Source organism: Enhydra lutris, unplaced genomic scaffold (genome assembly GCF_002288905.1).
Source record: "Enhydra lutris kenyoni isolate GAN:26980312 unplaced genomic scaffold, ASM228890v2 scaffoldscaffold29, whole genome shotgun sequence".
Classification (NCBI taxonomy): domain Eukaryota; kingdom Metazoa; phylum Chordata; class Mammalia; order Carnivora; family Mustelidae; genus Enhydra; species Enhydra lutris.
The window spans coordinates 4,587,637-4,600,251 of NW_019154113.1; the positions used below are offsets into that span (position 1 = coordinate 4,587,637).

General features: G+C 39.4%; 1 protein-coding gene across 1 annotated transcript in view; it reads right to left on the reverse strand.

The window, feature by feature from the left end:
- The window catches only part of LOC111152708 (leucine rich repeat kinase 1), a 127,898-nt gene that overhangs the window by 88,007 nt on the left and 27,276 nt on the right, over nt 1-12,615 (reverse strand). Inside the window, exon 2 of the mRNA XM_022511281.1 lies at nt 5,185-5,348. Coding sequence (XP_022366989.1) covers nt 5,185-5,348 — 164 coding nt within the window. The remainder of the gene's footprint in view (nt 1-5,184; nt 5,349-12,615) is intronic.

Genomic DNA, 12,615 nt, shown 5'->3' on the forward strand with positions numbered 1-12,615 from the left:
TAGATGCAATTAACTAACATATAGTGTACTATTTGTTTCAGAGGTCGCATTCGGTCACCCATTGGTGTTAGAGAACACCCAGTGCTCATCACATCAGGTCCCCTCCTTAGCGCTCGTCACCCAATTACCCCACCCTCCACCCCTCCAGCAACCCTCAGTTTGTTTCCTATGATTAAGAGCCTCTTATGGTTTGTCTCCCTCTCTGGTTTTGTCTTGTTTTATTTTCCCCTCCTTTCCCCTGTGATCCTGTTTTGTTTCTTATGTTCCACATATGAGTGAGGTAACGTGATAATTGTCTTCCTTTGACTTATTTTGCCTAGTGTAATACCCTCTAGTTCCGTCCACGTCATGGCAAATGGCAAGATTTCGGGGTTTCTTTTGATGGCTGAGTAATATCCTATTGTATATACACACACATCACATCTTCTTTATCCATTCATCTGTCAGTGGACATCTGGTCTCCTTCCATAGTCCGGCTATTGTGGACATTGCTGCTATAAACACTGGAATGCGGGTACCACTTCAGATCACTACATTTGTAGATTTGGGGTGAATATCTAGTAGTGCGATTGCTGGGTCACAGAGCACCTCTATTTTCAACTTTGTGAGGCACCTCCATACTGTTTTTCAGAATGGCTTTTCCAGCTTGCATGCCCACCAACACTGTTAAGAGGGTTCCTCCTTCTCAAAGAGTTTCTTTATAATGCTTAGTATTATATTTATATTATATTTGTAGTATTTTACATATTTTAGTGTTTATATTACATATTAAAAATTTATATATTTTATTACATATTTTATATATTTGCATATTTTATATACTTACATATTTACGGTTTACATCTATATTATATTATTTTCCATTGTATGTTCAATAATTCATCGGCTAGGAATTCTATGCTGTGTCCAGTTCTTATTACTAGTAAAGTTGCTATGAACAATCACACTTAGATTTCTTTGTGCGCATAAGTTTTCATTTCTCTAGGCGAAATGTTCAGGAATGCACATGCTGGGTCGTAATGTAAATGTATTTTTTGTTTTTTAAGAAACTGTTGAACTATTTTCCAGAATGGTTGTTCCATTCTATATTCTCACCACGGTGTATGAGAGAGAGTTTCTCTACACCCTCACCAAAATTTCATGTTGTCACTATTTTTTTTTTTTAAATCTTGGCCATCCTAATAGATGTAAGGTGATATTTCATCCTGGTCTTAATTTGCATTTCCCTAATGGCTAAAGATGTTGAACAATCATTAAGTCTTTTCATGTACTTATCGGCCATCTGTGCTTACTCTTCAACAAAATGTTTCTTCAACTGTTTCATCCATTATTTAATTGGATTGTTTGCTCTTGTTGTCGAGTATTGGGAGATTTTTATGTATGAACTAGGTATGAGCCCTTCATCAGATAGGTGATTTGCAAATATTTTCTCCAAGTCTGTAGCTTGTCTTTTCACTCTTAACACAGTCTTTTCTCAAAGCAAAAGCTTTTTAATTTTGATGAGGTCCAATTTATCAATTTTTCATGGATAATTTCTGTTATGGGTATTCTTATTTTTTTAAGATTTATTTATTTTAGAGAGAGAGAGGAGGCAGGAGCAAGGTGGGGGGAGGGAGAGGGAGAGAGAGAATCTCAAGCAGACTCTGTATTAAGCATGGAGCCTGACATGGGGCTCAATCCCACAACCCTGAGATCATGACCTAAGCTGAAACCAAGAGTTGGATGCTTAACTCACTAAGCCACCCAGGTGTCCCTCTTTTATGGATATTCTATGTAGACTGTCATGTCATCTGCAAATATAGTTTTATTTCTTCCTTTCAGATGTGTATGCCTTTTATTTCTTTTTCTTGCCTTACTGCACTGGTCAGAACTTCCAGTAATAGACCGAATATAATTATGTATAATTATTCTAAAATAAAACTGCTAGTATTATATTGAGAGCAGATATCCTTGCCTTATTCCCAATCTTAGGGGTAAAGCAGTCTTTCACTATCAAGTATAAAGTTAGTTGTAGGTTTCTCTAGCTGTTCATCAGGTTGAAGAAGTTCCCCTCTGTTCTTAATTGTCTAAGAGCTTCTATCATGAGGGTATTACATTTAGTCAAATGCTTTTTCTGCATCAAGTGTTATGATAATGTGATTTTTCTTCTTGAGTTTATGGCTTAATTCATCCAAATTGTTGTAACAAAATACCATAGATGGAGGGGCATAAAAACAACAAAAATTTATTTCTTACAGTTTGGAGGCTGGAAGTCTGAGATTTAGGGTGCTGGCCTGCTCAGGTGAGGGCCTTCTTCCTGATGGCCGATCTCTTGTTGTAGCCTCATGTGGCGGAATAAGGCTTGGGGGCTTTATGGGATCTTTTACAAGAGCACTAACCCCTTTCAGGAGACCTCCAGCCTTATGACCTAATCACCTTCCAAAGGCCCCAGCTCCAAACACCATCACATTATTCAACATACACATTTTTGGGGGGACATCAACATTCAGTCCATAGCAGTCTATTAATAATGGAGGACTTCACTGATTGATTATTGAGTACGGAACCAGTCTTATATCTCTGGAATAAATCCCACTTGGTCACGGTGTATTACTCTTTCTATATGCTGATGAAATCTATTTGTAATATGTTAAGATTTTTTGCATCTATATTCAAGACGGACAGTGGTCTGAACTTCTTTTTGTACTGTCTTTATCTGCTTTAGGTATCAGGTAGATTGGACTCACAGAAGTGTTGGAAAGTATCCTTAGAGTTGGTATTAATTCTTCTTTAAACATTTGGTAGATTTCTTCCATGAAACCATCTGGGATTTCTTTTTAGGAAGTTTTAAATTGTAACTTGAATTTCCTTAATAATTAAAGGGTTATTAAAATTATGTATTTTATACAGGATGTGCTTTAGTTTCTGTTTTTCCAGGATTGGTCCATTTCATCTAAGTTGTCAAATTTATGTGTGTAAAGTTGTTCATATCGTTCCCTTACAATCCTTTTGATATTTGCCGGGTATGTACTGATATTCCCTCTTTCCTTCCTGATATTAGTGATCCTTCTCTTTGTTAGTTTTGCTAGAGGTTTGTCAATTTTGTTGATCTTTAAAAAAAATACCTTTTGTTTCTTTGATTTTCTCTATTGTTTTTCTGTTTAAATTTCATTAATTTTCTACTCTTATTTCTGGCATTTCTCCCACTTGCTTTGGATTCATTTTGTGATTTCTTGTAGTTCCTTCAGGTGTGAGTTTGGATTATTACTTTGAGACTTTTCTTCTTTTTTAATGGACGTATTTAGTGCTATAAATTTCCCTCTCAGCACTGAATTAGCTGCACCCTATTAATTCTGACATGCATTTTCATTTTCATTTAGTTCATTTTTTTTTTCTTTAGGGATTTCTGTTGAGACTTTCTCTTTGACCCATGGATTATTTCAAAGTTTGTGATTAGTTTCCAGGTGCTTGGAGATTTTCCTATTATCTTTTTGTTATAAATGTCCAATTTGATTCCACTGAAGTTAGAGAACATATTCCGTCTGGTTTTAGTTCTTTTAAACGCGCTGAGGTTTACCTTGTGGCCTAGAATATGCAGTCTATCTTGAGATATGGTTTGCGGACCCTTGAAAAGGATGCATTCTGCTCTTGTGTGGAATGTTTCATAAATGTCAGTTCAGTTCTGTTGGTTGGTGGTGGTAAGTTCTGTATCCTTGCTGATTTTCTGCCTGGTTGTTCTAGCACTTGTGGAGAGAGGGCGTCAAACTCTCCAACTATTATTACAGATTTATCTAGTTCTCCTTTCTGTTATATCAGTTTTTGTTTTGCTATTTTGCAGCTCTATTGTTTGGTGCATGCGCATTTAGGATTGCTATGTCTTCTTGGTGGATGGACCCCTTCATCATTATGAAATATCCTCCCTGTCCATGGTAATTTCCTTTACCCTGAGGTCTACTTTACCTGATATTTAGCCACTCCTTTCTTTTGATTAATATCTGCATGGTATATCTTTTTCTATCCATTTACTTTCAACCTACATCTATCCTATTTGAAGTGAGTTTTTCATAGGCATCTTATAGTTGCTCATGTTTTTTTAAAAATATACTCTGCAGGGGCTCCTGGGTGGCTCAGTGGGTTAAGCCTCTGCCCTCAGCTCAGGTCATGATCTCAGGGTCCTGGGATTGAGCCCTGCATCAGGCTCTCTGCTCAGCGGGGAGCCTGCTTCCCTCTCTCTCTCTGCCTGCCTCTCTGCCTACTTGTGATCTCTCTCTCTCTCTCTGTCAAATAAATAAAGTCTTAAAAAAATAAAATATACTCTGCAATCTCTTGAAGTTTATGTATTTGGACTAATTATGTTAATATAGCTATTTATTTATATGTTAAATCTAAGTCTGTCATGCAATTTTTTTGTTTTGTTTTCTGTTTGTTCTTTCATTTTTCTGATTTTTTTCCCCTGCCTTTCTGTGGTTTCTGAGACATTTTTTTTTTTTTTTTTGGTCTGAGACATTTTTAAAATTCCATTTTGATCGGTCAAAGGTGTTTTTGAGTGTATTTCTTTGTATTGTTAAGGTGGTTGCTCCTGGTATTACATACATAGCTTAACAATTCTACTGGTTCAGTGTTTTATCAATTCAAGTGAAGTATAAAAACCTTTCTTCCTCTACAGAATTTATAACCGGATGGGAAATGCCTGATATAATATTATGTAAGGATAGGCAGCATACAAATCTATATATACAATATGACTGTATCTATATCAGAAACAACAACATATGCACAGATCAGCAGACAGAGAGAAAATATAACAAAACTGTTAAGTGGGACTGTTTGGATGCATTAAGAATAAGGTTACTTTCTTCTTTTCCTCTCTACTTTTACATATTTCTAAGTTTTCTTTTTTTGAGCATGTGCTATTTTTATAATGGAAGACAAGTGAAAAGACTACAGTAAGTTGAACCTTCAGATTGGCCTTTCGGTGTTCACATTTGTTACTCCTCTGTCCTCCGGGAAGGTGAAAGGGTGTGCATGGATGGTGGCAGGTTCAGAAGTTGGTTTGAAAGGACCAGCAACCATATGTTTACATGTGAAAGGAGGTTAAAAAGATCCCCATTATGATTATGATGATAACAAAGGAAATAATCTGAGTGGTAACATTCATCCAAGCCAGATCCCCAGTCTGGCTTGAGGAGCCAGCATCGACCCTACCTTCTCCAGCTGGGATGTGCTTTCATCACAAGCCTCTCGGAGCAGGTGCCGGGCCCTGCTGGGGTCTCCTTGCTTGTATGCAGCATGAATGCCTTCTGTCCTGGGGCACTGTGCTGTGGGGTCACCGCCTGGTGTGGACGGTTTGCTGCCCATGTCCTCAGCACCTAGTAGATAGAAGCACACACACCAGGTCACTGTCACTGGCCAGGGCTGCTCATGGGGATCATGGGAGAAGAGCCGCATGCGCTCTCTATGACATCCATCTGAGGCCTTAGAAAGAGAAAGGGATGGGCCTGAAATAATGCCGGTGTCAGGGATGACAGCAGACCCCGGGCCCTGCAGCCCTGGGCCAGGGTGGGGGGATGGGGGGTACTTCCAGTGTGGGGCTGGTGCTCAGCCGAGCTGTCTGCACAGCCACACTGTACTGTCATGGAGGGGGTCCAGGACACCTAGGGTGGTTGTCTGGCTGGTCACAGCCAGGCTGATCTCTCTAACAGGAACAGAGTAGCAGGGATTTTGGTGGGAGAATGGGTGGTCCAGCCAAACTATCCCCCTGCTGTCTCCCTCATGGGGATATAGTATCTAGTGGTGGTAGAAAGAAAGGCCTCATACTAGGGATTTGGAAATCTAGCCCCTCTCTGCGTAGAGAACCCCACTAAGGGCAGGGGATTTAGAATCAGCAGCCCTCATCCATACCTGCCCTTGCACAAGTATGCCACATTATGATCTTGGCAATCCCCTGAAACTCTGGGTCTTGGACCCTGGCGCAGGGTGTTCCTAGGATGTCTCCTGACTCTGCCATTGGGTTATCTGCAATGTGGCTCAGCCATCGGTCAGTATCTTGCTGTAACCTAATAGTGGACACTGGCTGTACGGGGTGGAAGGTGGGACAGGCTGCTCCACGACAACTGAGCAGCTGGAATTATTTAGCAGGAAGGGTCAGCTTTGCAGGAGGCCAAGAGGCAGAACGCTGGGGCATCTACTGAGTGGCTGTGATGGGCCGAGCACTGTACCGGGTACTGAAGATGCAGAAGTAAGGGAAGTCAGCTCCCGCACTCACTGAGCTAAGTAATATTCCTTAAAAGACTCCAAAGAATGAGGCGTTATGTCCTTATCATGTTGAATGAAATAGGGAGAGAGTCTAACCATTCTTGGCCAGGTCCACACAGTCAGTAAAAGGCAAACCTGAACAGAAGTTTGGTCCCCTAGCTCTCAGGCTGGGGTGAACCCCCTCCATCTCTCTGTGGCCTCTTTGAAGGAATAAACAAAAAAGAAGCTTCTTCTCATGTGAAAATCATGCTGAGCAAGGCTGGCTTCCAAATATTCCTATCACAGAAGCAAATCACACTATAGCAGCTAACTTTTGGGAAAAAAATTAATTTATTTACAATAGCATAAAACTACATACTTAGAAACAAATTTAACAAAAGATGGGAAGACCCAAATAAATGGAAAGAAATCCCACATTCATGGATTAGAAGAATCAATATTCTTAATATGTTATTTTTTCCCAATGTTATCTATAGGTTCAATAAAGCCCCAACCATAGTTCTCATAGGCTTTTGGGGATAGAAATTAACTATCTGGGGGCACCTAGGTGGCCCAGCTGGTTAAGTGTCTGCCTTCGACTCAGGTCATGATCCCAGGGTCCTGAGATCGAGCCCTGAGTCAGGCTCCCTGCTCAGTGGGGAGTCTGCTTCTCCTTCTCTCTTCTGTTTGTGCTCTCTCTTGCTATCTTTCTCTCTCTCTCTCTCAAATAAATAAATAAAATCTCTTAACAAAAATAGGAATTAACAATCTGATCTTCAAGTCTGTATGGAAATTCAAAGGATCTTAAATATCCCAAGTAATCTTGAGAAAGAATACAACTGGAAGATGTATACCACTGGTAATTTCAAGACTGACTATTTCAAGACTTACTATAAAGCTATAGTCATCAAGGGGTGCCTGGGTGACTCAGTGGGGTAAGTGTCCAACTCTTGATTTCAGCTCAGGTCATGATCTCAGGGTTGTGGGATCGAGCCCCATGTCAGGCTTTGCACTGGATGTGGAGCCTAATTGGGATTCTTTCTTTCCCTCTCCCTCCACCCCTCCCCAACTCATGCTCTCTTTCTCTTAAAAAAAAAAAGACAGAGAGAGAGAAAAAACCCTACAGTAATCAAAACATTGTGGTACCAGTATAGACAGATAAATCCATGGAACAGCATAGAGAGTTGAGAAATACACTCATACTTGTAATACTTATACATCCAATTGGTTTTGGGCAAGAGTGCCAAAGCAATATAATGAGAAAAGCAGTCTTTTCCACAAACGGCGCTGGAACAACTGGACATCTACAAGGAGTGAAAAGAAACCCAGACTCCCACTTCCTACCGCACACAAGCATTAACCTGAGATGGACCATGGACCTACATAAAGTTTAAAATTAAGGAACTTCTAGGGAAAAAAAATGACAATAACTTTATGCCTTGAGAGGAAGCAAAGGTTTCTTAGATGGGACAGAGAAAACAATAACTATGAAAGGAAAAACTGCTAAATCAGACTTCACCAAAATTTAAAATTTCTGCTCATCAAAAGATTGCTCTACCATTTAAAAATGAATAAGCAAGTCATATACTGGAAGAAAATATTTATAAAACATAACCCCCCACCCCACTCTCAAAAGGAGAGAATGGTATCCAAAACACACAAAGGACTCCTATGACTCAATAATAAAGGACAGCCCAATACAAAATGGGCAAAGATTGGAACAGAAGATATTAAAAATGTTCAATATCGGGGCACCTGGGTGGCTCAGTCAGTTAAGCGTCTGCCTTTGGCTCAGGTCATGATACTGGGATCCTGGGATTGAGCCCCACCTGGGGCTCCCTGCTCAGCGGGAAGTCTGCTTCTCCCTTTGCCTACCCCTCTGTCTGCTTGTGTGCACTTTCTCTCTCTGTCAAATAAATAAATAAAACCTTAAAACAAAACAAAACAAAATGCTCAATATCATTAGTCATCAGGGAGATGCGAATTAAAACCAGAAGGAGACACCAGTCCACTCCCAGCAGAATTACTAACATTTAAAAAGTCTCCCAGTATTTGGTGAGGATACGGAGCCACGAGAACGCTCATAGCTTATTGGCTGGAGTATAAAATGGTATAACCGCTTGGAAAGAAGTCTGGTGGTTTCTTATAAAACTAAATATACAGCTACCCTCCGATCCAGCACATCTATTTTCAGATATCTACCCGAGAGAAATAGGTCTAAAAAAACCTATCCAAGAATTTTCAGAGCAGTTTCATTCACAGCATTTCCAAACTGTAAATAGCACAAGTGTCCATCGGCAGGAAACCAGATTAACGACGACTGTGGTTTAGTGACTCTTCAGCAATAAAAAGGAATGAAATACTGATCTGTGAAATGAGTGACAGGAAATCGCAAAACATAATGCTGAGTGAAAGAATGACTGCACAAGATGATTCCATTTATATGGCGTTCTAATCGACGGGTGGGGGAAAAAAGTCAGTATAGTGCTTCCTGGAGGCAGGGTCAGGCGTGAAGTTTACTAGGGAAGGGGCACAAGGAAACTGATTTTTTTTTTCATTACACTGGTGTTATTTGTCAAAACTGACCAAATGGTCTAATGAAGAGTTGTGCATTTTGCTCTATACGGATTTTATCCCCAAATGCTATATAAACAATATTGAACTGTAGTAAAAAACATGAATGCCAAAGATTGTGAGGGGGAAGTATACAGATACTTGCCACTTTCTTTGAAATGCACTGAAAATATTGGATTGATGGATGAATAGAGGGATGGACAGATGGACAGAACGTGAGAGAGCAGTTTCAGAAAATGTTAATCATAGACTTTAGGTGGTGGGTAATGGATGTACATGGTTCGAGTCTTTCAACTCTATGTTTAACATTTTTCGTAAGAAAATGTAGAGAGAAGTGAATCAAAATGTCATACCCTAAATGCAGGGCTCACCATATGGCATCCTGAATGAGCTCCACCAACGGGGCAGAAAAAAATCCTGCTCTGTAGAAAGGCGAAGACAATCTGCTTACTGTAAAGGCTCTTGAACCCGTTTGGGGTCTTTACAACCATTCACTTATGTGGCTAATGCATCACACACACTCTGCACCATTCACAAAACACCAGCGCAAGACGGCCGTGTCTGAGTATTTTTGCAAAGAGGAATCAGAAAATGACTCAGTCTGTAAGTGGCCACACTTGTGAGTAAGGCAGCCTTGCTCCCCATCACACGCTAGGGATCCCATTAATTATTCACCATCAGAGACCCTGGGACATCGGAGAGCGGGCTGGAAGGAGGGAGGCGCTGGCAGGTTTCGAGGAGGCAGAATCAAAAGCAACAGCATGCATCAGAAGAGGCACTTAATTATGTCATTGCTCATCTTTAAAAATTAAATATTTCCCTTATCTCTGCAAAATACAAGTGTGTGTGTGTGCGCGCACGCACGCGTGTGTGTACAAGCAAGTATGAAGTGACCTCTTCTGTTTACTGTAGGAACGTAAATAAAAACAGTTCACCTTCAGTCCCAGTTAAGCAACACTGAGAAGGCAGAACCCAGGGATTAGGGTGCATGTCAAATTCTTGTGCCTGGTGGCTCAGTCAGTTAAGTGTCTGCCTTCTTCAGCTCAGGTCATGATCCCGGGGTCCTGGGATCCAGCCCCTCACAGGGCTCCCTGCTCAGCAGGAAGCCTGCTTTTCCCTCTGCCTCTGCCTGCCACTCTGCCTACTTGCACTCTCTGTCAAATAAATAAATAAAATCTTAAAAAACAATTACATGGGGGATTTTACTTTCACTTGACTTTTAAATAATGCAGCATATGTGCACTAAATGAGGTAATCAGAGCCAAGACTCTGCTCAATTCTATTTATATATTTTTTAATATTGCGGTGTTTTCAGTTTTGAATCTGATTTTCCTAGGTTGTGTGGACCGCGCAGGTGTACCGTCACTGAGACTGAGAGCTGGGGGTTCTAGGGCAATCGAATTGTTGGGAGGACATTATGGGGAAACATCTTGTGCACATGCATTTAATTTAATCGCCAACTTCTTTTAATTTTCTGAAATTATAAAGAGAATGGTTAACATATATTTATATTGAAAAGGGGGAAAAAAAAGACCACAATGCTAATAGTGAGTATTAAGGGTGGGCTGGGATGGAATTAATAATGGAATTAGAGAAGATTTTTCTTCTTTATTTTCCAAGTTCCCCATAATGGAATTAAATGAATTTATTTAATGGAATTAAATAAAACTATTTTAAATTTTAAAAAGATTACACAAGTAATACAACAACACATTCTCACTGAAAATAAAAATACAGAACTACATCATGGAAAAAGCAGAAACCTCTCTTCCCCACCATCATACACCTTTTCTTAGAGGTAAATATTTACTTTTATAGTACTTTTCCTCTGAATAGTACAGTTTTGTAGCTGACAACTGGTGACCTCTGGTTTACACTTAAAGTGGAGGGATGTATTTATCCTATGAGGGATTATTTAGTGATTTGTGCCTATTTCTCAACCATTGTCCATATTAAATTCTTGTATTCAGTAAAATAGGACAGTTCTCAATATTTTTCTCACATGGATATGCAACTCATGTTAAAAATATAAACACTCAAAAAAATATAAACACTCAAAATGTATTCTGTTTCAATAAAATATTAATGTGCCAAAGAAGCAACTAGAACCCATAGGAAAACAATCACGAACATTAGAATGACTCAGCTTCAAAATTAAAAAAAAATATTCCTTTCAGTTCTCCATTACAATGTCATTACTTTCTTATATAGCAATAAACATTCCATAGATAGACAGATAGAGACACACACTACAAACAGGCAACTCACTTGCTTTTAGTGCAAAATTAATATGCTTAGTGAAGTAAGTTACCAAGTAAAGGAGCAGAAGGGAAAAAAACCAAGAGCACAATTTTTTTTTTTTTTTTTTTTTTTTGGTAGTGTTACTTGCTTGATTTTAGGAGTTTGTTAGTTAGAAGTAGGAGTTAGTGAGAGGACACTGCAAATACAGTGGATGGCTGGGGTTACGGATTCAGCCCTATTCTATAATAACAGAATTATTAAGAAGACAAGAAACATGTACCGTCAGCCATGAGGGGGTAAGTGGACAACACATCCGCAGTTGGTGACAAATGTTAATATCTACATAGCCTGGTATTTAATATGGTATTTAATATTTGAATATGCTGGACCGGGACAGTAATTAAAGTTCATTATGTGAAGAAGTATTGGGTTAAAACAATATTTAAAAGCCTGTGCAATGAGGACATTATTTAGTCCTCGAGAATCACTTTCCATTTAATATTCTATTTATAAAGAAATACTTTCAGTAACACTGTATGTGCTCTAGATTTGGGCGTTTTGAAGAGAAATGGGTTTGGTTGCCAATGACTGGGTGTCTAAATATCATTTCTGTAATTCAGGTTCTAGAAATACAGGTTATTTTGACTATAGGAAAACTAATGGGAATTGTTCTCTTATTTTGGAGAAACAGTAAAATAGAATTCCATGAATATTATAGTGATGTCCACTATAAAAGCCATGTCCCTTACATGCACAGTTCCTTGTGGACGTCCCCCCTTAAAGAGTCCTCCTTTGTTTGTCAGTGCAGAGTCTGTCCCGTTCTTACACCCTTTGTGTTGTTGTTGTTCTGTCCTTATATCCTAAGGAGAGTCTTACCTTTCCTTTAAGAACAGCATTTGATAGGTCATCCCTCCCGACCCAAAAATCAGAATAAAATTCTCTCTCTACTGTTTTTTTCCTACAAATCTAGGACAATAGAGAGGTAATATGAGAATATATACATACATACATATATACATATATATGATCATGTGACAATATATAATTATATTACTATTATATAATTATGTTATAATTATATAGATTATGTTATAGACATATATAACATATATTATACTTAATCCTCTCTTCCCCTCCAAAGAAAACACGTATGATGGAAAGACAATGTTGTCTGTCAATTCAAAATCTGTTGCATCCTAGGTATATCCCAGAAAAGACACATTTTACTTGCATACCCATGAATTTTTTTTTATTATGTTCATCTCTATCAATAGAGTAGCAAAAAGTAAAAACATCTCTACCAAGCTCTAGTTCACAGCAAAGCAAGCAAAAGTAAACTTCAGGATGCTACTGACCTGGTCACAATTGCTCAAGGACCTTGCCGCGCCATCGTCCTCCGAGTCCCTGTGCAGCCAGAGCGCGGGGGCGGGGGCCGTCCCTCCCCGGAGGGGATACCCTCCTGGCTCTGCAGGGGCTCACCTGCTGTAGCCCCAGGTTCCCCAGCCTTCAGCTGGAAGGATGCTTCTTTCTCTGCAGCTATTATTACTCTAGGATTTTAGCCTCAGTAAGCGGTTTTCATCTCTGGGT